A 26,002-nucleotide genomic window follows, 5' to 3' on the forward strand; every position below is an offset into this window, starting at 1 on the left:
AGAAAGGTCACAGTTCGTGATAATAGACGGAAAGTCATCGAGTAAAACAGAAGTAATATCCAGCGTTCCCCATGGAAGTGTTATAGGTCCTTTATTGTTCCTGATCCATATTAACGACTAGGAGACAATCTGAGTAGCCGTGTTAGATTGTTTGCAGATGATGCTGTCATTTACCATCTTGTGAAATCATCAGATGATCAAAACGACTTACAAAATGATTTAGATAAGATATCTGTATGGTGCGAAAAGTGGCAATTGACCCTGAATAAAGAAAAGTGTGAAGTTATTCACATGAGTAATAAAAGAAATGAGATAAATTTCGATTACGCGATAAGTCACACAAATCTGAAGGCTGTAAATTCAGCCAAATACTTAGGGATTACAATTACCAATAACCTAAACTAGAGCAATCACATAGATAAGAGTGTGGGTAGAGCAAACCAAAGACTGCGATTAATTGGCAGAACACTTAGAAGGTGCAACAGGTTTACTAAAGAGACTGCTTACACCTCGCTTGGCCACCTATTCTGGAGTATTGCTCTGCGGTGTCGGGTCCGCAAGAGGTGGTACTGACGGATGACATCGAAAAAGTACGAAGAAAGGCAGCTCGTTTTGTATTATCGCAAAATGGGGGAGATAGTGTCACAGACATGATACGTTAATTGGAGTGGCAATCATTAAAACAGAGGGGTTTTCGTTGCGACGGGATCTCCTCATGAAATTTCAATCACCAGTTTTCTCCTCCTATTGTGAAAACATTCTGTTGGCACCCACCTACATAGGGAGAAATGATCATCACGATAAAATAAGATAAATCAGGGCTCGCATGGAAAAATTTAAGTGCTCATTTTTCCCGCGTGCCGTTTGAGAGTGGAACGGTAGAGAGACAGCCTGAAGGTGGTTCATTGAACCCTCTGACAAGCACTATTTTGAATAGCAGAGTAATCACGTAGATATACATGTAGATGTAGGAACGGAGGTGTCGCATAAATGCTGTGTAATCACCCCTCTAGACGAAAGTGAAAAGGCCGGTCTTAGGCTGAATGTGAAGAAAACGAAAATTATGGCAACTACACCTACCAATTGGTGGGATATAGCAGGAGAAACAATGGAGGTAGTGACCACATTCAGTTATCTCGGTTCCCAAATCTCTCCTAATGGCGACTGCAACCATGGAATCCGGAGACGCCTGTTGTTCGGTAGGCAGGCGATGTCATACCTTGACAAGGTTATAAGGTCCAGAGATATAACACTAGCAACAAAGATCCGTATTGTGAGGGCTAAGGTCTTTCCAGTTGTGATGTATGGATGTGAAACCTGGACGATTAGAAAGGCTGAACGGCGAAGAATTGACTCCTTCGAATTGTGATGTTGGAGGAAACTTCTTAGAGTTCCGTGGACTGCAAAGAGAACCAACAGATCAATATTAGAGTAAATAAAACCAGATTTCTCCCTGGATGGTCTAATGTTAAAACAAAAGCTGACCTACTTTGGACACACAATGCGAAGCATGTCTCGCTGGAAAAAACATTAATGCTGGGGAAGATTGAAGGAACTAGAAGAAGAGGATGAGATGGATCGATGGCATCACAGAAGCATTGTGTTCCAACCTGGAAGGTCTACGGGAGAAAGTGCAAGACAGGAAAAAGTGGAGTGGTTTGGTTCATGGAGTCACGAAGTGTCGGAACCGACTAAACGAATAGAGAGAGAGACAGAGAGAGAGAGAGAGAGAGAGAGAGAGAGAGAGAGAGAGAGAGAGAGAGATAGAACCACACCTCTAAAATTTATATTGACTTCTAACAAGAAGATAATCAGACCTTTTAATCAGGGATTTAGATGAGTAGAGGGATCTGTCCTGAGTTCTGGCTAACGGCTTTTCATGTGACAGTCCCTAGTTTCCAAAAAAATGAAGTTTTATGCGTACCTTGTCTACTAGTAAAGTTAGCAATTTTTAAATTAAGCGGGTGTAGCACAGGAGGTAAGGTTCACGGCTACCATGCTGGCAGTATGAGTACAAGTCCTGCGTATGTTCTTTTTCCTTAATTTCATCGCTTCAAGGGAAGACATCATAAAAATACGTTTAGTCCGCCCGCTTTCAAGCAGTGATCAAATATGCGTGGTTCGGGCCGAAGTTCATTGAGGAAAGAACAGTCTTTGTGAATTTAAGGGAACTGTCTTTCCCTGTATTGCTTCAGAAAAATCTGGATGTCTGTAAAGCACTAGCTTCCACTAAATGTGCGTGGTGCTCTACGAATTTGTGCCCCGTTTGCTTCTGCGGCAGATACCATCTGAAATTCTGTTCTAGCACAGCAAGCGATAGCGAATAACAATGACTACGTAATTTGTTATGTATCAATAGGAATACACATTTGAAGAAAGTTTGCTGTAAAGATTAAATATGTTATTTATTTTTTGTTCAACCAAAGATAAGATCACAATGATATAGGATTTACTAAGGTAAAACAATGCCGCCAGTGGGCCAAAATATAACATATAGCACACATAATATGCTTTTAGAGGATAGGACAGGCAGCATTTGGGGATACGATAGGTAGTCAGCCGTGATCTTGATTAAGAACCATCCCGGCATTTGCCTTAGCGATGTAGCAAAACCACGGAAAACGTAAATGAGGATGGCTGGATAAAGCAGTTCCTAGATCCCGGATATGAGGTCAGTGTCACACGAGCAGAATAATGTTTCTTCATTTACACACAAATATGAAACATAATTTTCTTCTTCACTGTCCACACACTGAGGACACCTGTTCATGAGTCCTGGGCTGTTTCCGGTCACTTGCTACGGAAAACAGGGTTTACCTCTTCACTGCCACTCACACAAAGACACCCACCAAAGACTCCTGGGCTGAGAAGATGCTGCTGTGTTACTTGACTCAATTCCAGATTCTACATTCAGCTATGTTCCACTACCCACCTGAAAACTAAGCCAACAGACCTTAATATCGAGTATTTAACATATAGATTCATAAACCTTGTAAAAGCAGTAAATCATAATCATGTATTGAAATGCGACAAGGTGTTGTAGTTATCTCCTTTCAGATTGGTATATGTTGTCATCTGATGCAGTAAAGATATCCAATTTTTTAAACTTCTCTCTACAATGAGCCCACCTACTACTTCCAACTATTATGCTTATGCCACTTTCTACAGTTTAAAACAGTGTCCATGTTTTGTGCCTTCGATCCACAGCAAAGAGTCGCATAGGCAACAATTGTGTGTATGTAGACATAGTTTGTCACCACAAGACATTGGCTGTTACATACTGACGCTAACACCTTAAGAGCTGCTGATGGCATTCTTTTGACCAGTATCTATTTATGTTCAGTCTATGTCAGCTGACTATCAATGTGCATCCCTAAACAATTCGCGTTTGCCACAAAAGCTATAGATTTATCATCTGTGCTGCTGTGAGAGAGCTGCTTCCTGTCTTTATGCTCAAGTGCATACGCTAAGTTTTCCTTATTTTCAATGTTAATTCATTACATGCTGCCAAACTGTAAAAATCATTGAGAGTTTCATTTGCTTTCCCTAATAGGAGTCGTGATGTTTTATCAGTGACTATGAAGTTGCTGTCGTCGGCAAAGAGAACTTTTTCTCCATGTCTTACACTGTCTGGAAAGTCACTGATATACATTCCGACACAGTAAACGGCGCACCACGAAGGAATTACCCGAATGTGACAGAAATCGTTAGCTGTGGTGTTCATGTACAGACAAACAAATATTCACAATTTCAGAAAAATTGGATAATTTGCTCAAGAAAATGAGGTTCCCGAATCGAGCAAGTCAGTAGGGCTTTGCTCCATCTCTGGCGCTTCAGGAAGCAGTTATTTGGCTTGTCATTTATTTATACAGATGTCCTCCTGATGGATATCGTGCCAAAGTCTATCCGATTGGCACGTTCGATTGTCAGAATCCCGAGCTGAATGTAGGGTCCTGCCCATAATGCTGCAAACTTTCTCCTTGGGGAGAGATCCGGTGACCTTGCTGGCCGAGGTATGGTTTGGCAAACACGAAGACAAGCAGTAGAGGTCTCACCGTGTGTGAGCGGGCATTATCTTGCTGAAATGTAAGCCCAGTATGACTTACCATGAAGGGCAACAGAATGGAGCGTAGAATATCGTCCACTTATTGTTATGTTGCGATGGTGCCGCAGATTACAACCAAAGGGGTCTTGCTAAGCACCACAGACGGTTACTCCCAGTTGTGGGGTTGTACAACGGGTATCAGTCTGAATGGTATCCCATTGCTGTGGGAGCATATCCAGAGAGTTTTTCGGGCTGAAATCTCATTGACTGGATTAGAATTGTCGTGGATGCCGCTTCGTACTGAGCCGCGATGACGAGAGAAGACGAACGTGCGCCCCATTCGGGTAATTCCTTTGTATCGTGTCGTGTCACAACTGGTTTACTTCTTACTTTAGCAACAGACAGCAAAAGGTCATTATTCACAATGTTGAGAATGGTAGTGACGTGGGGTCTGAGTGGTGTACGGTCAAGTGGGGGGGGGGGGGGGGGGGGTGCTCCAGGAATCAGTGTTGGGGCCACTCCTGTTCCTTATTTCTATAAATGAAATGTTCTCTCGTATTACAGATAACTCTAAAATGTTTCTGTTTGCTGATGACACTAGCTTGGTAGTAAAGGATGTTGTGTGCAACATTGCCTCGGTTCCAAACAGTAAAGTTCATGACATAAATTCATGGCTTGTAAAAAATAAACAAATGCTAACTCACAGTAAGACTCAGTTTTTAAGTTTGTAACACTCAATTCAACAAAAAATTGACGTTTTCATTTCACAGAATGGGCATATGATTAGTGAAACTGAACAGCTCAAATATGTAGTTGTTCAGAGAGATAGTACACTGTCGTGGAAAGCCCAGGTCAGGATCTTGTGCAAAGACTTAATGCTGCCATTTTTACTATTCGAACGGTATCTGAAGTGAATGATCTTTGGACACGACAATTAGTCTACTTTGTTTACTTTCATTCGCTTATATCGTATGGTATTATATTTTTGGGTAACTCTTTCCATTGGCTCAGAAACGGGTGGTTCTGGCAATAAGTGGTGTAAGTTCATGAACCTCTTATCAACCCCTGTTCACGAGTCTGGGTATTTTGACTTTGGCCTCTCAGTATATAGATTTCTTACTGACATTTCTTGTTAACAATATTAGCTTATTCCCAAGAATAAGCAGCTTTCACTCAGTTAATACTCGGCAGAAATACCATGTGCATTTGAATTGGATTTCCTTAACTGGCAAATGGTTCAAATGGCTCTGAGCACTATGAGACTTAACAGCTGTGGTCATCAGTCCCCTAGAACTTAGAACTACTTAAACCTAACTAATCTAAGGACATCACACACATCCATGCCCGAGGCAGGATTCGAACCTGCGACCGTAGCAGTCGCACAGTTCCGGACTGCGCGCCTAGAACCGCGAGACCACCGCGGCCGGCTTTCCTTAACTCTTGTGCAGAAAGGTGTGCAGTATACTGCTGCATCCATTTGCCATAAGCTACCACTCGAATTCAAAAATCTTAGCAATTATCCCCGCGCTTTCAAATAGAAACTGAAGAGTTTCATCATGGGTCACTCCTTTTATTCTGTCGATAAGTTCCTTGAAAAATTAAGCTGATTCTTGTTTTATTATTGATTTCATTTACTTAAACTTATGGATTGACTTTTTTCGGGGTCATAAACATTTTATTTTTATCTCTTATTTCTTTTATGTTGTAATTTCATGTACTGACGCATTCCATGACCTTATAGATTTGCTCTTTAATTTGGTCGTACGAAACTTGACGTGTAAATAAACTAAAAAATAAGAAGAGTGTGAGGCGGACTAATGGAGTGTGGAGAGGGTAGTGGTACAAGAAGAAGGGGATAGGGCTGGGTGAAGAGGGATAGGTGGGGAATGGTTAAAGTTGGTTGGATGGATAAATATCGGGGCGGATCTCACTGACTGTGAGACAGAGTTGGTTGAAGTTGCGTTGAGACAGGATATGGAGTGTGTGTAGATGTATGGACAGAGGGCTGCGTTTATATCAAGGCGCGGCAACGTACCCGTGTGTTGATGATCAGAGACGAGGCAATGGCGCTATTGGAATCTAGCCTACGGATAGTATAAGAGATGCGGACATGTTCGATGTGGGCAAGGAGGGGTGGGAATTTGATAACACGGTAGAGGACCCATGTCGGGCAAGGTACTGTCCCTAGTAGTCCCTGGGTTGGCTTCAGTAGTCTCTCTTTAGGCAGTGACACGCTGCCCCTAGTCACTCGTGAAGGGATGGATGCGTGGCTTTGCGGAGAGCCAGCAACGTCTTGCTGATATCTGGCGAGGCACACGTTGGTTCTTAGCTGTCGGTGCACCTCCTGGAGGACTGGGCTTAAACTTCATATTCCCGCATGGCTGCTATGGAGCGTGCAACAATCGCCTACTTTGACTCGCGCATTTTTAATTTCGTGAGGCCTGCGACTGGAGCGCTAACTGGACAGGTAACTCGCACAGTTAGTTGCAGCATTTGCTGGCGGTAACGCTATTTCAGACTGGAAATACGTTATACTTGAATTTATTCACTTTGAATGGGATTGGTTCAGATCAGTGCGTGTATTATAAATTCCAGAAATAATTTTTGTTGCTTCAGTCAGTTTTTACTAACATTTATTTGCACGACGTGTTTCGGCTGCATGCTACCATCATCAGATGCAGTACAGTTACGTGTACATTAATCTCAGGTGTGCCGACTATCATTAGTTGGCTGTGCCAGTGAGATTATGTACCTAAATTTGATCATTTTTGCTGTAAATTTATTTTATCTGGCACTCAGACCACAATAATACCCATAACATCACCATTTAAGACTCTCACATTCAGATGTTTGCATTCCACATCTGAATGCGAACGTGTTAAAGTCAAACAGAGAATGTGCTGGCCAGGGCAGCAGTCTGTATCCGGAAAGGCCCGTACAGGACATGCATTATCCTACTGAAAAGTAAGGTTTCGCAGGGATCGAATGGAGGGTAGAGCCACGGCTCGTAACACATCTGAAATGTAACATTCACTGTTCAAAGTGCCGTCAATGCGAACAAGAGGTGACCGAGACGTGTAACAAGTGGCACACGATACCATCATGCCGGGTGATACGCCTGTATGGTGATGAGGAATACACGCTTCCAATGTGCGTTCACTGCGATGCCGCCAAATACGGATGGGACCATCGTGATACTGTAAACAGAACTTGGATTCATCCGAAAAAATAACGTTTTGCCATTCGTGCACCCAGGTTCGTCGTTGAGTACATCATCACAGGCGCTCCTGTCTGTGTTGCAGCTGCTGCAGACGTCGTCGAACTGTTTGTGCAGATGGTTTTTGTCTTGCAAACGTCCCCATCTGTTGACTCCGGGATCGAGACGTGGCTGCACGATCCGATACAGCCATGCGGATAAGATGCCTGTCAACTAAACTACTAGTGATACGAAGCCGTTGGGATCCGGCACGGCGTTCCGTGTTACCCTCCTGAACCCACCGATTCCATATTCTGCTAACAGTTATTGGATCTCTACCAACGCGAGCAGCAATGTCGCGATACGATAAACTGCAATCGCGATAGGCTAGAATCCGACCTTTATCAAAGTCGGAAACGTGATGGTACGCATTTCTCCTCCTTACACGAGGCATCACAACAACGTTTCACAAGGCAACGCCGGTCAACTGCTGTTTGTGTATGAGAAATCGGTTGGAAACGCTCCTCATGTCAGCACGTTGTAGGTCTCGCCACCGGCGCCAACCTTGTGTGAATGCTCTGAAGAGCTAATCATTTGCGTATCACAGCATCTTCTTCCTGTCGGTTAAATTTCGCGTCTGTAGCACGTCATCATCGTGGTATAGCAATTTTAATGGTCAGTAGTGTATTACTGATACGTAAGGTTTTGGAACTGAGAAATTTACTCCTATTGGCCACATTGTTTATTGATGTTCCTCTTTGCACGCATTTAAAATAAGATATAACATGTATGGCAATGGACGCTCTCCCAGAACCGGAAGGTTCTGAGCACCATGGGACTCAACTTCTAAGGTCATCAGTCCCATAGAAGTTAGAACTACTTAAACGTAACTAATCTAAGGACGTCACACCCATCCATGCCCGAGGCTGGATTCGAACCTGCGACCGTAGCGGTCGCGCTCCAGAATGAAGCGTCTAGAACCGCTCGGCCACCCCGGCCGGCCTTCCTTCTTCCTCCTCCACCCCGTGCTGACAGTCATAGAAGTATTTATCACCCAATATGCCAACGTGATCCATATTTTTGAATTACGCGTGTCACAGAAATGAAATGTGGTTACTTGACGAAAGTATCGAGGTACTCACCGGAGTGGGCGGCCCGTCGTTGGGCGTGCCATCCGGGTTGTCGGGCTGCGGCGTGGGCGGCGGCTGCGGCGACGCGAAGGCGTGGGTGTGTGCGTGGCGCTGGGAGTGCTGTTGCGGCGAGGCCAGCGAGTGCACGAGGCTGGCCACGTCCTGGCGAGCCGACACGGCGCGGCACTGCCCCGACACGCCCTCGTACCGCCGCGACTGCTCCTCCGCCTGCAAAACACACCGTGCCAGCTCGCGCGTGCCTGACGACAGGTCATCTGTGTACTGGACGAGTAGGGTGTTCTGACGACGAGCGTGCCGTTTTGGGCGCTGGACGTCATCTTTAACGCCCACACCGAGACATTATAAATATTGTTAAATCTTCCACAAAAATAAATATTAAGATTTTTATATAAGAATATACAGCCGACAGCTGCAGGTTAACTTTATCGCTTACCTAGGTTTCAACGTTAGTAATAACGTCTTCTTCAGAACATAAAATACACTCCTGGAAATGGAAAAACGAACACATTGACACCGGTGTGTCAGACCCACCATACTTGCTCCGGACACTGCGAGAGGGCTGTACAAGCAATGATCACACGCACAGCACAGCGGACACACCAGGAACCGCGGTGTTGGCCGTCGAAAGGCGCTAGCTGCGCAGCATTTGTGCACCGCCGCCGTCAGTGTCAGCCAGTTTGCCGTGGCATACGGAGCTCCATCGCAGTCTTTAACACTGGTAGCATGCCGCGACAGCGTGGACGTGAACCGTATGTGCAGTTGACGGAATTTGAGAGAGGGCGTATAGTGGGCATGCGGGAGGCCGGGTGGACGTACCGCCGAATTGCTCAACACGTGGGGCGTGAGATCTCCACAGTACATCGATGTTGTCGCCAGTGGTCGGCGGAAGGTGCACGTGCCCGTCGACCTGGGACCGGACCGCAGCCACGCACAGATGCACGCCAAGACCGTAGGATCCTACGCAGTGCCGTAGGGGACCGCACCGCCACTTCCCAGCAAATTAGGGACACTGTTGCTCCTGGGGTATCGGCGAAGACCATTCGCAACCGTCTCCATGAAGCTGGGCTACGGTCCCGCACACCGTTAGGCCGTCTTCCGCTCACGCCCCAACATCGTGCAGCCCGCCTCCAGTGGTGTCGCGACAGGCGTGAATGGAGGGACGAATGGAGACGTGTCGTCTTGAGCGATGAGAGTCGCTTCTGCCTTGGTGCCAATGATGGTCGTATGTGTGTTTGGCGCCGTGCAGGTGAGCGCCACAATCAGGACTGCATACGACCGAGGCACACAGGGCCAACACCCGGCATCATGGTGTGGGGAGCGATCTCCTACACTGGCCGTACACCTCTGGTGATCGTCGAGGGGACACTGAATAGTGCACGGTACATCCAAACCGTCATCGAACCCATCGTTCTACCATTCCTAGACCGGCAAGGGAACTTGCTGTTCCAACAGGACAATGCACATCCGCATGTATCCCGTGCCACCCAACGTGCTCTAGAAGGTGTAAGTCCCCCATAGAGCATGTTTGGGACTGGATGAAGAGTCGTCTCACGCGGTCTGCACGTCCAGCACGAACGCTGGTCCAACTGAGGCGCCAGGTGGAAATGGCATGGCAAGCCGTTCCACAGGACTAGATCCAGCATCTCTACGATCGTCTCCATGGGAGAATAGCAGCCTGCATTGCTGCGAAAGGTGGATATACACTGTACTAGTGCCGACATTGTGCATGCTCTGCTGCCTGTGTCTATGTGCCTGTGGTTCTGTCAGTGTGATCATGTGATGTATCTGACCCCAGGAATGTGTCAATAAAGTTTTCCCTTCCTGGGACAATGAATTCACGGTGTTCTTATTTCAATTTCCAGGAGTGTATTATTTAAATGTTTGCCTAAAACAAGCCAAACTAGAGTCTCTAGTCACACGACGAGGCCCCTACAACGGGCTTAAAGTGAGTTTGCTACAACTTGTTTAATAGAAGTGACAAAACCTTATGGTTATGCGTCAGGTTTTATAAAGTTGACTTAGGAGATGGCTTGTTTTAGGCAAACATTTAAATAATACTTTATGTTCTGAAGAAGACTTTATTACTAACGTTGAAACCTAGGTAAACGATAAAGTTAACCTACAACTGTAGGCTGTATATTCTTATATAAACAATATCAGTTGCTGTCGCTGCATAAAAATGTTAAAATTTTTTAAGATTTTTCTGTAAAATGCACATTTTGTATCCCCGCCCCCACCCCTGCCAAACACTGATATTGCGAGGAAACATAGTAAAGTAGAGCGTCTTCACTTTCTCTGTTACCAGTCGCAGATTAAATGCTTGTTAACTTTTGCCCATTTTTCAAGTTACTTTCTGCTATTAAATACCCAGTAAAAATAGAAATAAGTTCGCAGGTTTGTTTTCCGAATTATTATTTTCATTCAGACAAAAATATATGTTTCACTGACTCCTTTGTCATAGTTTTGCAGAGGATTTTGTATTTTACAGACATTTCGATATTTAAAATTTTATGGTACTATGTGCTGCAAGAATTTCGACAACGCTAATAAATAAACACTGGAAAACTGACCATACTAATTTTAAACTACTATGTTTACTTAGTGCAATACTCATTTCAGTATATCTAATGTTCAATAATTTGTAAGTTATTTTAATCTAAAGATTTTATAGTTTGCACAAAGCCGCAACAATGAGGAATATTTAAATTACTCACGAAAATGGAGCATTTCAAAATATTTGGGAATTACTAAAATGTGAAAGACAAAGTGTGTTAATTATTTTGTATTATTTAACTAATAGTAGCATAAACTGTATGAAATAAACGTAATCATAAAAATTTTAAATCATTTGTATAAATCTGGTCCAGTTTGGACTATTTCATACGTCCAAAAATTTTCGAGACTGGTTTTATTCTTGTCGAATAAGCATTGTCAGCCTAACAACAATGATGGCAGCTTGAACTAAGGAGTATAAGCAACAGGTGTGTATTCAACCAGTCAGTTGTGTTCGGGCTATGTTAAGAAGGGGACTTGAGACGTTAGAGTGTTAACGTTACTGTGTCACAAATCGCAATAGACAAACATCTCTAAATCAAGTGTTCAACCATTCTACAGAATGTTTCGAAGAAGTGAAAAGTATATCCAAAGTCTATCCCGAATATCTTGAGTTTCCAGCGAAAACAAGGACGCGTTAACATCTGCTGCGGCCTGGTTGAACTGCAACACGTGGACAGTTATTTTATGAAAAATATCATCAGGGATGAAGAGACTTGGTGTTATCAAAACCAACCTACCAGAACATGTTAAAGTGCAGATATTTTCACGAAGGATCAACGTTTTGAAGAAATAATTGACATTAAAGCCAATGTGACGTAGGAGTTGAACAACATCCGAAAGGACTTTTCTGTCAGTTTCAAATGGTTGTATGAATTTTCTGTGCGTTGTACTCAAGTCGCGGAGGGGGGGGGGGGGGGCTAATTAGAACACTCGAAGCATTAATACCACCATTTTAACTTTATTATTGGGAGTTGTCATAGAGTATTGTTACTGGGGATTAGAGTTTGAACTATTAATAGCCTTCCAGTGAATATGTAAATTTTTAAGGCTTGGTAAAAATTGTTATGTTCTCGGCTAGTATTCTGCGTAACGAACTACATGGCAGCAAATTGATATTTCAATATGATGTGGTAGATATTGAGTGAATGGCCGTAAAAGGAAAAGGATAATGAACACTGATTCGATTCTTTATGAAAGCGATTATTAAGAACTGAGAAGTTTTAATTCGAGCAGTAACTGAGCAATAACATTTTCGAACATTAATAGATCGTAACGGTGCAGTCATTTCTTAAAACATTTTATACAATAATGAGAAAGCTAAATCGAGAAACAATTAAAAAATTAGAGCATATATACAGAACAGACAAAATAAAACTGCCACGGAAAATGTTTCTAAGCCTGATGCAGAAATGACCCTTGTTAACGAGCAAGATAACTGTCCATCACAGAAAATGCTGGAAACTGTGCTTTCGATGCACCAGTCGTTTGCTATCACATTCTGTAGGTGTATATCTCCCTCATGATCTGTCCCGAGTACTTTGCTATGTCATTACGTTTGAGTGAGTGAGAGGAAATGGTTCAAATGGCTCTGATCACTGTGGGACTTAACTTCGCAGGTCATCCGTCCCCTAGAACTTAGAGATACTTAAATCTAACTAACCTAGGGATATCACACACATCCATGCCCGAGGCAGCATTCGAACCTGCGACTGTAGCAGTCGCGCGTTTCCAGACTGTAGCGCCTAGGACCGCTCGGCCACGAGTGAGATGAGCAGACGTGTTTAATGACCACGTAAATGCAACTCAAAATGATGATCACGATAAAACAATGCGTTTAAATTAGCGACTCGTATGCGTATCACAGTTCATGGAGAACCTATGTGGAACCGTTTGCACAGGAGTTTAAGACTGTAAAAGATTGCAATCAAGACGGATTATAAATAACATTGCATATCCATAAAGAGTTGGAACACCAGAAAAATTGCTCGAGTGAAGAACAGCCAGCAACAGAGTCCGACGAAGTATCGGCTTTTGCGTGCTGAATTCTGCTTGTGGTTTCTGAGCTAAATGGCTTCAGGATTTTCGGATCCTGAGGTTTTCATATTTTCAGATAAGACCTGGTTCATCCTGTCACGATACGTGAACTCAGAATATGCACCATTATGCATCATAAAATCCCCGTCAGTACTTCGAAGAGCGTCTGCATAATGTGAAGACTGGTGTTTGGTGCGCAATTATGATGTTCCCATGGTGACACGTGTCTTTCACCAAATCATTAATACTAACGGGTACGTCTAGAAAAGAAAGTGTCTCATCGACAGAACATGAACGGCTATATGGATACATTCAGCCAAGCGGAGCAACAGCACACACCGCCTTGCAAACTTGCCATGAGTGCATAAGGGGTTCTGTGAAGAGAGGACAATCAGCAGAGGCAGCGCAATCTCCTGGCCATTTCGATCACTTGATCTCTCACCGTCTGACTTTCATCTGTGGGGCAAATCAGCTAAAGCAGACCAGTGAAAACGCTATTTCTGCTCTCCCCTAGAAAGAACTGCTGCGCATTTTGACGAACAGAGCACAGCCCTCAACCGACGTCAACGGTGGCCATTTCCAGCATCTTCTGTGATCTCCAGTTACAAAGGCCAACGCCGCGTCAGTGTTACTATAAATGCTGTGCAGGACAGATTTATATTAGCCACTCTGTGCGTTAGCTGGTCTATCTTTTATCCAAAGCCCGCATCTCGTGGTCGTGCGGTAGCGTTCTCGCTTCCAACGCCCGGGTTCCCGGGTTCGATTGCCGGCGGGGTCAAGGATTTTCTCTGCCTCGTGATGGCTGGGTGTTGTGTGATGTCCTTAGGTTAGTTAGGTAAAAGTAGTTCTAAATTCCAGGGGACTGATGACCATAGATGTTAAGTCCCATAGTGCTCAGAGCCATTTGAACCATTTCTTTTATCCAAAAATGGATAAGCTTTCCACGCTGTAAACATGAAAATTTTGAAGCTGAACGTTTAGGATAGTCACGACTACACATAATTTTTAAACGCATATGACATTTATTTCATCGTTAGTTAAGTCACAGGAAAACTTCTTTATTCTGTTGGTGTAATGTTTATTTACATTGACGTGTAACAGGCATAGCATACACCTCCGACGAGTACGTTGACATGTTGCCAGAGCTCGGCGAATACCGAGACGATTCCAGTGAAGCAACCGTGATTTGTGCCGTGCCATATCCTGGTCGAAGAACTCCCATGCGCCATTAACTTCTTCCGTGCTGAACGGTGACTTCGAGAAACAAGAAGTGTGGGAAGGCGCGGGGGTAATACACGAAGACCAGCAATAAGTGGAGATATGGAAGAGTTTATTTTAGCTGCAGTACACCACGATCCTCTTTGCAGTTTACGAGAAGTTGTTGCAGCCGTTGGAGTAAAAATCCTACAGTAAGTTATTCGAAATCATCTGTTCAGTCACTTAGTGGCCATAATGGCACCGAAACGGAAAATTACAGAGAGAAAGCCGAATCACTGGATTCGGTTTTCCGAAATTGTTTCGTCGCGGAAGATCGTAACAGGAGCTCTCCTTTCAATCATCATAGGAAAGTCCAAATGACAGATACTGAGATAACCGCGGAACAGAGAAACAATCACAATCGCTTTGTACTGGAAAGGCATCAGGACCAGATGAGATACCTATCAGATTCTATAGAGATTACGCAAAAGAAGTTGCTCCCCTTCCAATAGTAGCTTATTGTAGGTCGCTGGAGCAACGAAGTGTTCCTAGCGACTGAAGAAAAGCACAGGCCATTCCCATTTTCAAGAAGTGTAGTACGACTGATCCACATTATTATAGGCCTATATCGTGGACGTCAGTGTTTTGTAGAATTATGGAACATGATCTATGCTCATGTGTTATGACGTTTTTGAAGAGCAAATATCTCCTCTATAGAAATCAAAGATCTTGCGAAACTCAGCTCACTCTGTTCCTCCATGAGTTCCACAGCGCTGTAGACATCGGTGCTCGTGTAGTGCATGTATCTGTGTAAGTGTGAAGCACAAGTGCAGCATTCAATCAAAGTTACTTAACGTGTCGTAATATTGTGTAACTTACGTTTTGAGGTGGACTTGTAGCAAGTTCTTTATTTGGTATCGTAAAAAACAGCCCTTTGTCAACTAACTTTCTTAGCTAAGAAGTGACTGCGAGGTGAAATAAAGTCATTCATTCACGACGAGGTTTTTCTTTGTTCGTAGTAACCGAAGCAATGCCTATCTCGTAAAAGACAAGTTGGTCGCTCGTTACCCCAGAACACTGACGCAGCTTGGAGCACTGGTAGCAGCCAGCCGCTGTTCATCACTTCGTGCTGACATCGTCCTAACAGTATTTGCTTCGCCATCCATCATTCCATGTTTGGCCGGTAAAGTGACGAGAGGTGTTGGCGTCAAGTTCCTGATCACGTGAACATGCGGTAATGTTCTAATGTCATTCACATAGCCTCGAGGGACAGAAAATGTGCCGCTGTTGAAGTTGATTCGTCCACTGGATGAAGCTGGCATTCCATGCGTGTAGGCTATCAGGCGGCACGGGGTTTCCTTGCCTCCCGACTCTCCCTCATTTCCATAAAAAAGCAAGGCAATGCCACCGAGCAAGGTGGTGCACACTGGACTAGAATAGGGAGGGACGGGGTTCACATCTCCGTCGGACGAAGCTGATTTGAGTTGGCGTAGCAGATCTTTTGAAAAGTACACTGTCGATTTCCTTCAAGATCTCGATCTCCTTCGAGCTTGTTCCCTGACTCTAACGACTTCGTCGTCGACAGGATGTTAAACACTAATCATTCCTCATAGCTTGCGTTAACGTGACTCCACTTCAGATGCATTAATCAGGCACGTACAACAAACAGTTAAACCTTAAACACAACATTTGCACATCGCAAAGGAAAGGGCCTCGATCAGGCATGGAGATGCGAATAATGCAAACCTTCGCGATTGCAGTGGTTGAACCCATAGCAAACACCCAGTCAACAACGCTGTACGACATACACATTTGTTGTCCTCTGTTCATCACAATGCTTATTTTAAGCTTGTGGAAATGTGAGTTGCAAGACATCAGTTGAGGGGTGCCCAACCCTTTTACCTTACCTGAGCCGCACTGGAAACTGGAAGAGACCGACTGTTTCTCGGCCGCGCGTAATACACTTAACACTGACACGATGACAAAATAAAAAGGGAAAGAGGAGGGGAGAGAGGGAGAGAGAGAGAGAGAGAGAGAGAGAGAGAGAGAGAGAGCGAGAGAGAGAGTGTTGGGGGGGGGGGGGGGGAGGGGCGAATTGGGACGGCAGGAGGTACAGCGGAGGTGTATCATACCTTTTCACAATCAGAAACTTACGATTTTTTATCAGTCTTTTATCAGTCTTGGGCCACATTGATACTTGCTTTGTGCCGTATCCGGCCCGCGGTCCGCGGGTTGGACACGCCCGCATTAGATGGAACGTCATCGATAGACAGAAATACCCTCCCCCTCCCCTCCTCCTCATGCGGAAAGCCACACGGCTTCCGTGCGAGCTACGCTTCAGATGGCACTGTGACCCCAAGCGCAGGAATGACGGGCGCCTTGTAAATGAGCGAAATACGTCAGAGCTGTTTATTCCTGTGACTGATGGGACTACGTATGATGGACGGCGAAACAATGAGCATTAGGCCGATGTCAGCACAAAATGATGAATTAGAACGGCCAATCAATTTGGGAGACAATGAGACAGTTCTGTCGAGAGGCCAGAAGGCAAAGACCAACATGAGGTGTCGGATTCCATTGTGGTGACTGGCGTGATTGTGATTATTGAGTGACTTTATTGAATATAAAGCATCGTATAAATATATGCTCTACTCTTAACGGTTTAGCGGTATAGTTATTTGAAAGAGTCAGAAATGGAAACGGTGCAAGGAATAGTAAATTAACGAATTTTTACTCGTTGTGTTTTATTATTTTACTTCAAGTTTCTCTATAACACTATAAGAAATGGCACCGGCAAGTACAGTGCAACAGCTCGTGTAGACAGATGTGTGGATAATCGGGAGCTTGTCAGTCTGAAATTATCTTGTCGTCCACGAAACGTTAAACTTTCATCCGCAAGTTTCAACCTGAACAGAACCTATGTTTATATCACGTTTCGCTTTTAGAATAATCCCTAATACCACCTCTAAACATATGCAAGTGTCGGTCTTAAATTCACTAGCTGATCGAAAGTATCCGGACACCCCTAAGCGATGCAGAATTGACCACTAAATGGCGTAATGTAGCGCTGAAACTAGTTGCTCACATAAAATAACAACTGGCAATTTAGATGGCTGAAGGTATTTTGATTCGATGTTTTATATTGGACAGCCAAGGTCTTGCAACCATCTGTGTAAAGATGGACTTAGAGGCTTAACCGCTAGATGTCACGAGAGGAGGACCCGTCAGTATAATAGGAAACGGAGAGCTCTGTGCAGTCAGCGGAGAAGCAGTAGCAGCAGATTGGGTTGGTCAGCAGAGCTCAGTGACTTCGAACGTGGACTAGTCATGGGATGCCAAGTAACAAATCACCTAGGGACATTCCAATCCGTCTAAAGCTACCGAAGTCGACTGTTTTGAAGTGAAAATGCCAAGGAAAAACCACAGCTAAATCAATACCTGGCAGACTTTATGCACTGACTGATGCACAGTGACCCTCGGGCGCTGTGGAGGGTGCTTGTAAAAAATCAGCTGAAGGAATATCGCATGAATTTCAAAGTGCTACCATACATGGAGTCAAAAAATAAACTAATGGAAACAACGTTAAGGCACGTTGCAGCCAACGGTGACGAACTTCAACGTAAGTAGTCGCACATCTGCTGTTTGTAGCTTAGTGTAGCGTAGCGCTGCCACTAGTTCAGGTAGCTCAATGACTTTACGTATTGAATTAAAAGGAAAGGGATATAATGGTCGAACAACTCGTCATAAGCCACACATTTCTGTAGTGAACGCCAAGCGACGCTTGAGATGGTGTGGAGACCGACGTTCGTGCAAAGCTGGTGGCTGGAAACGAGTGATGAGTCACCCTATATCCTGTGGCAATCTGGTGGAAGGATTTTGGTTTGGCGAAAGCGTGGAGAACGTTACCTGCCATCATGCGTAGTGCCAACAGTGCAATACGGAGGAGACGGTGTCACGGTATGGGATGTTTTCTGTGGTTAGGGCGTGGTCCCCTTATTGGGCGTAAAAAACGTTAAATGCGGAAGGATGTGAACATATTTTACAGCACTGTGTACGTCCAGTAGATGAACTGTTCGGAGGCAATGACTCATTGTATCAGCATGATAATGCACTCTTTCATAAAACAGCACCTGGGAGGCAATGGTTTGTGGACAATAACATTCCTGAATGTCTAGAGGATCGACGTGAATCCAATGGAACCGCTTTGGGATGAGTTAGAAAGTCGACGCTCCAGACCCCTGCGTGCTACATCACTACCTTCTCCGGTTTCGGCTCTTGAAGAAGAACGGATTGCCATTCTCTATATACACTCAGACACTTCACTGAAAATGTCTGCAGCAGAGTTCAAGTGGTCGTAAAGGCGAAGGTTGGATATATCCCATATAAACGTTTACTAATGGGTGTTCGCATATTTTTCTCAGACGGTGTACCTCGTGTGTAAACGTTTCTAAGTCATTGTTATTTATCGTGTCAAAATTTCAGTTTAATCAACATTCATATATATGACAAACGTGGTTTAAACCTGTGTCTAGACTACTACAATACCAGTGTTAGCAGATATTTCTAACCTGTGACACTCAGCAGAATACATTGAGCTTCACAATACCGAACTCAAGTCTGCAGTAGTACAGTTTTCTGACGTTAATGCAAAAGGAATAAAAAGTTAATGAGTAGTATACAAGGTAGTCCAATGATAGTGACCGGGTTAAATACCTCACGAAATAAGAATCAAACGAAAAAACTACAAAGAACGAAACTCGTCTAGCTTGAAGGGGGAAGCCAGATAGCGCTATGATTGGCCCGCTAGATGGCGCTGCCATAGGTAGACCCGATATCAGCTGCGTTTTCTTAAATAGGAACCCCCATTTTTATTACATGTTCGTGTAGTACGTAAATAAATATGAATGTTTTAGTTGGACCACTTTCTTCGTTTCGTAATAGATGGCGCTGTGATATTCGGTTACTGCTGGTATTTGTTTTGCTGCTTTGATCTGCAGATGTACATGCACTGCACACCACCTCTGTGGTGAGGACATTCTAAAGATAAAATTTCAAACAGAAAATGTTAAAAAAATGATATACCATCTTTTATATGGACAATGTCAGTGTTTATTTGTTATTGTCGTATTTGCAATACATCTTTCCTCTCGTCTGAGGGTCATTCAATTCCTTTAGAAGCGTATGAGCGCGCGCGCGCGCGCGCGTGCGTGTGTGTGTGTGTGTGTGTGTAATATACTCTAAGAAAAAAAGGAGACGCACCACTAAAGAATTATCCGAATGAGAAGGAAATCGCGTAGGTGTGATGTACATGATAACAATTTCAGTAAAATTGGATGATTTATTCCAGAGAAAAACCTTCACAAATTGAGCAAGTCTATAACGTGTTGGCCCATCAGTTACCCTTACAATGGCAGTTATTCGGCTTGGAATTGATTTATAGAGTTACTGGATGTCCTCCTGAGGAGTATCGTGCCAAATACTCATATGTCAAAATGCCAAGCTGGTTGGAGGGTCCTGCACCTACTGCTTCAAACGTTTTGAATACGAAAGAGAAACACCGATCTTGCTGGCCAAGGCTGAGATTGGCAAGCACGAAGGCAAATAGTAAAAACTCTCCCTGAGTGCGAGTGGGCATTATCTTGCTGAAACGTAAGCCCAGTATGGCTTGACACAAAGGGCAAAACAACTGGGCGTAGAATACGTACTGCTGTGCTGCAATGGTGCTGCAGATGACAACCAAAGGGTCTTGCTATGAAAGGCAGTGGTACTCCAGACCTTCAGGTTCGTATCCTCCCCGCTGTCAGGCGCGTCCCCATACACGTATTCGGCCTTATTGGCTGGAGCAGAATTGTCTTTACTATTGAACCTCGCTTTGAATTGAGCCTCGATGAACACCCAAGACGTGTGTGGAGACGCCCAGGACAGCAGTGGGATACCAGCCTGACTGGGAGTGATAGTCTGGGGTGCCATTTGTCTCTCTGGCGTGTTATTAGACATTTCAGTATTTCGCACACACTGTGGACAATTTTACCGTCTAAAGTATGTGTAGTTTTAAAAACTGATTGCGTTTCTGAAAACTGGTGTTTACTATGTGAAGACTTGTCAGACTCTGTTTCAAGTGCATCTGTGCATTTCTTCGAGAACGTGATGTGTAGATGTTCTCATTTAACACAGTATACGGATAATATGGCGCACGTAGTAGACAAATGTGTTAAATGTGCTCTGTAAAGTTTGAGAAGTGTAGTGGAATTCGGAGGGTACTTCAAGAAATAGGAGAAAGATGGCATCTTAAAGGCGGTGAGTATCCTGAGAGAAAGTTTCGGTGCAATAAAATTGGACGTGAGCACGGAAAACGCTAAAAATAAAGCCAATGCGATGTCTGAAAGAGAGGTTAACAAACCCCAGGGAGAGGGCCGCAGCGTTGTGGGACAAGTGGCGCCATCTGTTAACGTACTACAAGAAACGGTGAGCGGCAACCGTCACATACTGACATCTAGCGGAACTACTTGTAACTACAACAACCAGTCCCTTGACCACGACAAAATATTAGAGACAAAAATCACAGGAAAAGTTACGCAAAGATAAGCCTCACGATGCAGGGTTTCAAAAACAGTATAAAGATTTTGATGAAGGAAGAGATTGCGAGTTGAAGCCAAAACCGCAGCAAAGACCTAACACCACGAAGAGGGAAACCGAAAATGCATTTCAAATGAAAGAAAACGAAACACGTACAACACGAGACATGACACAATATCAAGAAACGGAAACGAATGTAAACGAAGAACACTGGACTGAAGTTGCCCATAGAAGAAAGAGAAAACCAGCTAACCAACATAAGACACTGGCTGGTGTTGGACCACGAGATGCAAATCTACAAGCTGCAGATAAGAGACCATGGCTCTATGTAGTATGTCTCAAATCTGAGACAACACCGGATTCCATAAAACAATTCCTCTATAACAAACGAATCAAAGAAAACGTGAAACTTAAAGAACTAGTAAACAACAATAATAAGAAATCCTTTAAAGTAAGCACCCCTTTCACAAGTTAGAGTTGGCGAATACAGTTGAATTCTGGCCGGCAGGCACCACTATCAGACGCTTTCGTTTTCTCTGTTTTTTCAAGAAAACTAAGGGGTGTCTTTTCCATAAGAACGGCACAAAAAAAGAATGCAAAGAAGTAGAAACAGTAGGAACCTTAAAGATCCTCTTGTGGAATATAGAAGGTCTAAAAAGTGCAATGAACATAGCCCCAAGAGATTTTCCACAGGGATACGACACAGCAATCCTAACAGAAACATTTTTAAGCGAAAACTGGCAACACTCATAATTTTACTGCACTCATCTCCATGCAAAACAAGGCGACAGAGGAAGACCCAGTGGAGAAATAACTGTCCTCATAAAACCGGAATTAACACCAATAACTACAACTATCATCAGAAACATACGCTACTGACAGACACGAAACACATTAGAATAATATCAGTATATTTCCAACTGGACAAAACAGCCACTGATATAATAAATGACGTAGGCGAGCTGATCACTTAGGGTAAACATAATAACCCACCAATGATTGCCAGAGACTTAAACTGCGGAATGGATGTATAAAACTACAAAGCAAAAATTATTGTGGAAAAGTTGCAGGAAGAGGGCTTAATTCTACTAAACAATCCAAACATACCTACGTATGTTTCCCATGACGGAAAAAGCACAATAGACATTGCATTCATAACAGGCAATATATCACCTCTCTGGACTACAGACTACACACCTCTTCGGGAACATTTTCCTCTGGAAATAAATACCCAAGGAGCATGGCGAAAAGCGTAAGAAAAGGAGGAAGAAGCACTTTCGAGAACAATAGACATGGGAAACGTGGAAGCAAAATCAGACGACATAAAACAAATTGAAATGCTAATAGACAATTCCAAATTAGAGTGATCAACAGAAGCGATAGGAGAACTACTAAGACAAGACACCAATCCCAAGTTCTTATAAACAGAAAGAGAAAAAAAATGGTTCGACGCAGTGTGTTACAGTCTAAAGAAAAGATGTACTAGAAAGCCTACATCACCTTAAACGGTGATCAGAGAATCCTACACTCCTCAGGACTTGCGCCGAGAAACGAAATATCTATAACATAACACTAAAAGAAGAGAAAATTCTGGGCAAGAGAAGGAAAGAAACTAGTGGAGGAAGTCTCAAAAGACCAATATATTGCGCTAAGCCCCAGAATACGAGCTGAAACACATTACATCATATAAAAATATGGGAGACGCACTTCGACAACATACTGAACAAGGAAGACTAAAAGAGAGATCAGAGGGCAGACAGGACACAATGGCACAAACAACTATGGAATGGGTCTCAGTGGCCACAGAAGAGGTCAAAGATGCCATAACAGCAGACCCTGACAGACGTTATAGCGAATATACTAACGACGATGTGGACAACACTCTACAATAAGTGCACAGAAAAAGCCTCCATTCTAGAACAGAAAAAGTACTATATAAAGGGAAAGGAGACCCTCCAAGGACCCTATCAAATACAGAGGCATAACCCTAGAAAACTTACCTTTGAAAGTGTTCACAAAGATAATAACACAAAGAGCAAGGCAAATAATCGACGAACACCTTCTCAAAAGCTAAATGCAATTCAGAAAAGGAAGATCAACTGTGACTACGATGGAGCTAAAGAGCGTATGGAAGCGCTTGAACACAGAGAAAAGTTTTATGTATTATTTATACACTTCACAAAAGTCTTTGACTTTATAAAGAGTAAATTAGTGACCAGAAACTAGAGGAAACCCTAAGTGAGAACAATATATGGACACGAATAATAAGCGCAGTACTGCGATGCAACGAAATAAGGATCTCGGACAATCTCCCTCTATCGGAGCCGATATTCCAAGCAAATAGAATACTTCAGGGAGACCCACTGAGTCTTCTGTTATTTACCCTTGCAACGGAAGAAACTTTAAGAATACCCAAAAAGGGAGGCTGTAATCTCATATGTAAATGCAGACAATATTGTAATAGGCGCAAAGGACATTGCAAAGTTACAAGGAGCAATAAACGACATGGAAGATTGCTGTGTCGAACACGGCTTCGAAATAAATGTTAAAAAAAAAACAACAGAAATGATAGTACTCTGAAATGGAGAAAGAGCACTTGAGTTAGCTGAGATCTTCGTACGGGAGAGAAAACTGAAAATCGTACCAGACTTCAAGTACCTAGGGGTCACAATACAAACAACGACAAAATGTTTCACAAAACGTGTAACAGAGAAGGCAATGCAAGCAATAACGGCAATCCATGGAATAGAATACAGTAGATCCCTCAGCCTAGAGACAGCATTTGCACTATTCAGAGCCAAAATCTTCCCAATACTGACGTACGGCATAGAGATTATCGGACCACATCTTACAGTGAATAACCTAACGACGCTAGAAAGAGTAAAGGTGACCTATATAAAGAAAGCAATAGGAGCGTCGAAAATAACTCGATCCAGATTTGTATTCTTGCTGGCGAGGGAGCCCTTCCTCACTGAAGACGTACGGACAACCCTGATGCTACCCAGTGCTTTGGGAAGTCTACTAAAAACACTGAAAGAAAAAAGGGAAAACATACCACCAGAATTTTATAGCGCAGGCGCCATGATTGACCAAACATGGACAAAGGAAAACTTCGAAATGAAACATGTTATCACTAGAATGGCAGTCCACGGTTTCCACCACCTTATTTGCAACAGCATGTCATATCATGAGCCAAACTCAATGTAATGTAAACAGTGTCATCAAATACGCGAACGTTACCATGTAGGACTCTGTACGAAAAGGACACACTCAATAAGTGACTATGCAATATATGTAATTTTTTAAAATTTAGTACATTATTATCATTGTACTTTGAACTTGTATGGCTACTTGGCTGCAGTAAATTTATTATTATTTAAGGATTTTCTGCGTAATTTATACACCATGAAAGCATGTATGAAAAATTACATGCTTGTCAGTGCATTTCTACGTCAACCCTGCTAATGAAACCTTTTCCACACCATAATGAGTTACTTGAAGTTGTAGCTAATACCTAATGATCTAATTATGAACTTAATTATAAAAGAAAGAGTAATTAATAATTGCAAAATTTGGCTCATATCGATCAGTCAATAATATCAAGAGAAAAGCAAAATATAACAACAATGAAAGTTAAAAAGACATTCTATAATAATGAATGAAAGAAGAAGCACCAGAGTGTTCTGTTGTGTGTATGTGCGTGTGTGTGTGTTTGTGTGTGTGTCTGTGTCTGTGAGTGTGTGTGTGTGTGTGTGTGTGTGTGTGTGTGTGAGAGAGAGAGAGAGAGAGAGAGAGAGAGAGAGAGAGAGGCAGAGACGTAATTTGTGTTACAGTCACACCGGAATGGTAGCTGTTTCTTCCGTCTCATTTCATGTGTTTTATGGCCATACAGTCTAACAAGTCTCACAGGCACTTTTTGGAAGTTTTCAGTTCAGTAATCCTTGTAATTTCCCAGAAACGGCATAGAACAGCCGCGGCTCCAAGAACTGACAATAAAAACGTACGATGAAACAAAGCGTTAAAAACATAAATGGAACAATGCTGTGGGTCTGCCAGTGTGAGGAAAAAAACAAAGCTTGATGAAGGCCTGTAAAAAGTTCTGCTCGTATTGTACAACGCCTCTGAGTTATTGCGACGGCTTCAACATTTAACGCCAGGACGTGAAAGCCTCGATAGCATGAGCAACAATGAGAAATGAACACAGAGATTTTATTCTAGTAGCAAAGTTGCACAACTCCCAGCTGTGTGAAAGCGTTTCATGGATCAGGATACGACTAATAAACGGTGCGTTGTTTCTAGACTCTCTGCGTTACGAGGCAGTAAACCGAAATATTTAGTTTCGCCTAATGGGCGAAAAGAGCTAGTCACTTGCCTGTGTTTTAAATTACGGGGAAGAGGTTCGGTGAAGCAAATTATCTTTTATACAGACTTAGTAGCAACCTGCAGATGGTAAACTCCTGAGCCTGGGGAAAAATTGTACCTGACAAACTGTAACTGATGTAGTGTGCAGCTGCGTCCAGGACTAATGAGATTTTCAGCAGCAGAACCCAATACGTTCTCCTCGATGGCGAGTGTATCAGACACAACCGTATCGTCAGGAACACATTAGGGAAATGTGATAGGACGGCTATCATTTTCTGTATACATAAATGACCTGGCGGACTGGGTGAACAGCATGGTGCGACTGTTTGCTGATGATGCTGTTCATATGTGTGCGAGTTCCCAAGGGACCAAACTGCTGAGGTCATCCGTCCCTAGACGTACACACTACTTAAACTAACTTATGCTGAGAACAACACTCTCTCTCTCTCTCTCTCTCTCTCTCTCTCTCTCTCTCTCACACACACACACACACACACACACACACATAGATCCATGCCCGAGGGAGGACTCGAATCTCCGGCGAGAGAGGCCGCGTAATCCGTGACAAGACGCCTTAAACCGCTCGCCCACTCCGCGCGGCGGATGACGCTGTGGTGTATGGGATGGTGTTATCGTTGAGTGACTGTAGGAGGATTCGTGATGAATTGTATAACATTTCTAGTTGATACTATGAGTGGCTGCTAGCTCTAAATGTAGAAACATATAATTTAATGCAGATGTGTAGGAGAAACAAACCTGTAATATTAGAATATAGCAGTAGTGGTCTCCTGCATGACATACACACGTCGATTAAATATCTAGGCGTAACGCTGCAAAGCGATATGAAATGGAAAGAGCATGTAAGGATTATCGTAGGGAAGGTGA

At 43.4% G+C, this 26,002-nt stretch overlaps 1 protein-coding gene across 7 annotated transcripts in view; it reads right to left on the bottom strand.

Annotated features, from left to right (window-relative positions):
* Nucleotides 1-26,002, bottom strand: part of LOC126297890 (uncharacterized) — a 2,130,251-nt gene that overhangs the window by 549,778 nt on the left and 1,554,471 nt on the right. For all 7 annotated transcript variants that reach the window (XM_049989191.1, XM_049989197.1, XM_049989196.1 and 4 more), the window contains exon 7: nt 8,384-8,599. In XM_049989191.1, coding sequence (XP_049845148.1) covers nt 8,384-8,599 — 216 coding nt within the window. The remainder of the gene's footprint in view (nt 1-8,383; nt 8,600-26,002) is intronic.

The sequence above is a fragment of the Schistocerca gregaria genome, chromosome X, assembly GCF_023897955.1.
Source record: "Schistocerca gregaria isolate iqSchGreg1 chromosome X, iqSchGreg1.2, whole genome shotgun sequence".
NCBI lineage: Eukaryota > Metazoa > Arthropoda > Insecta > Orthoptera > Acrididae > Schistocerca > Schistocerca gregaria.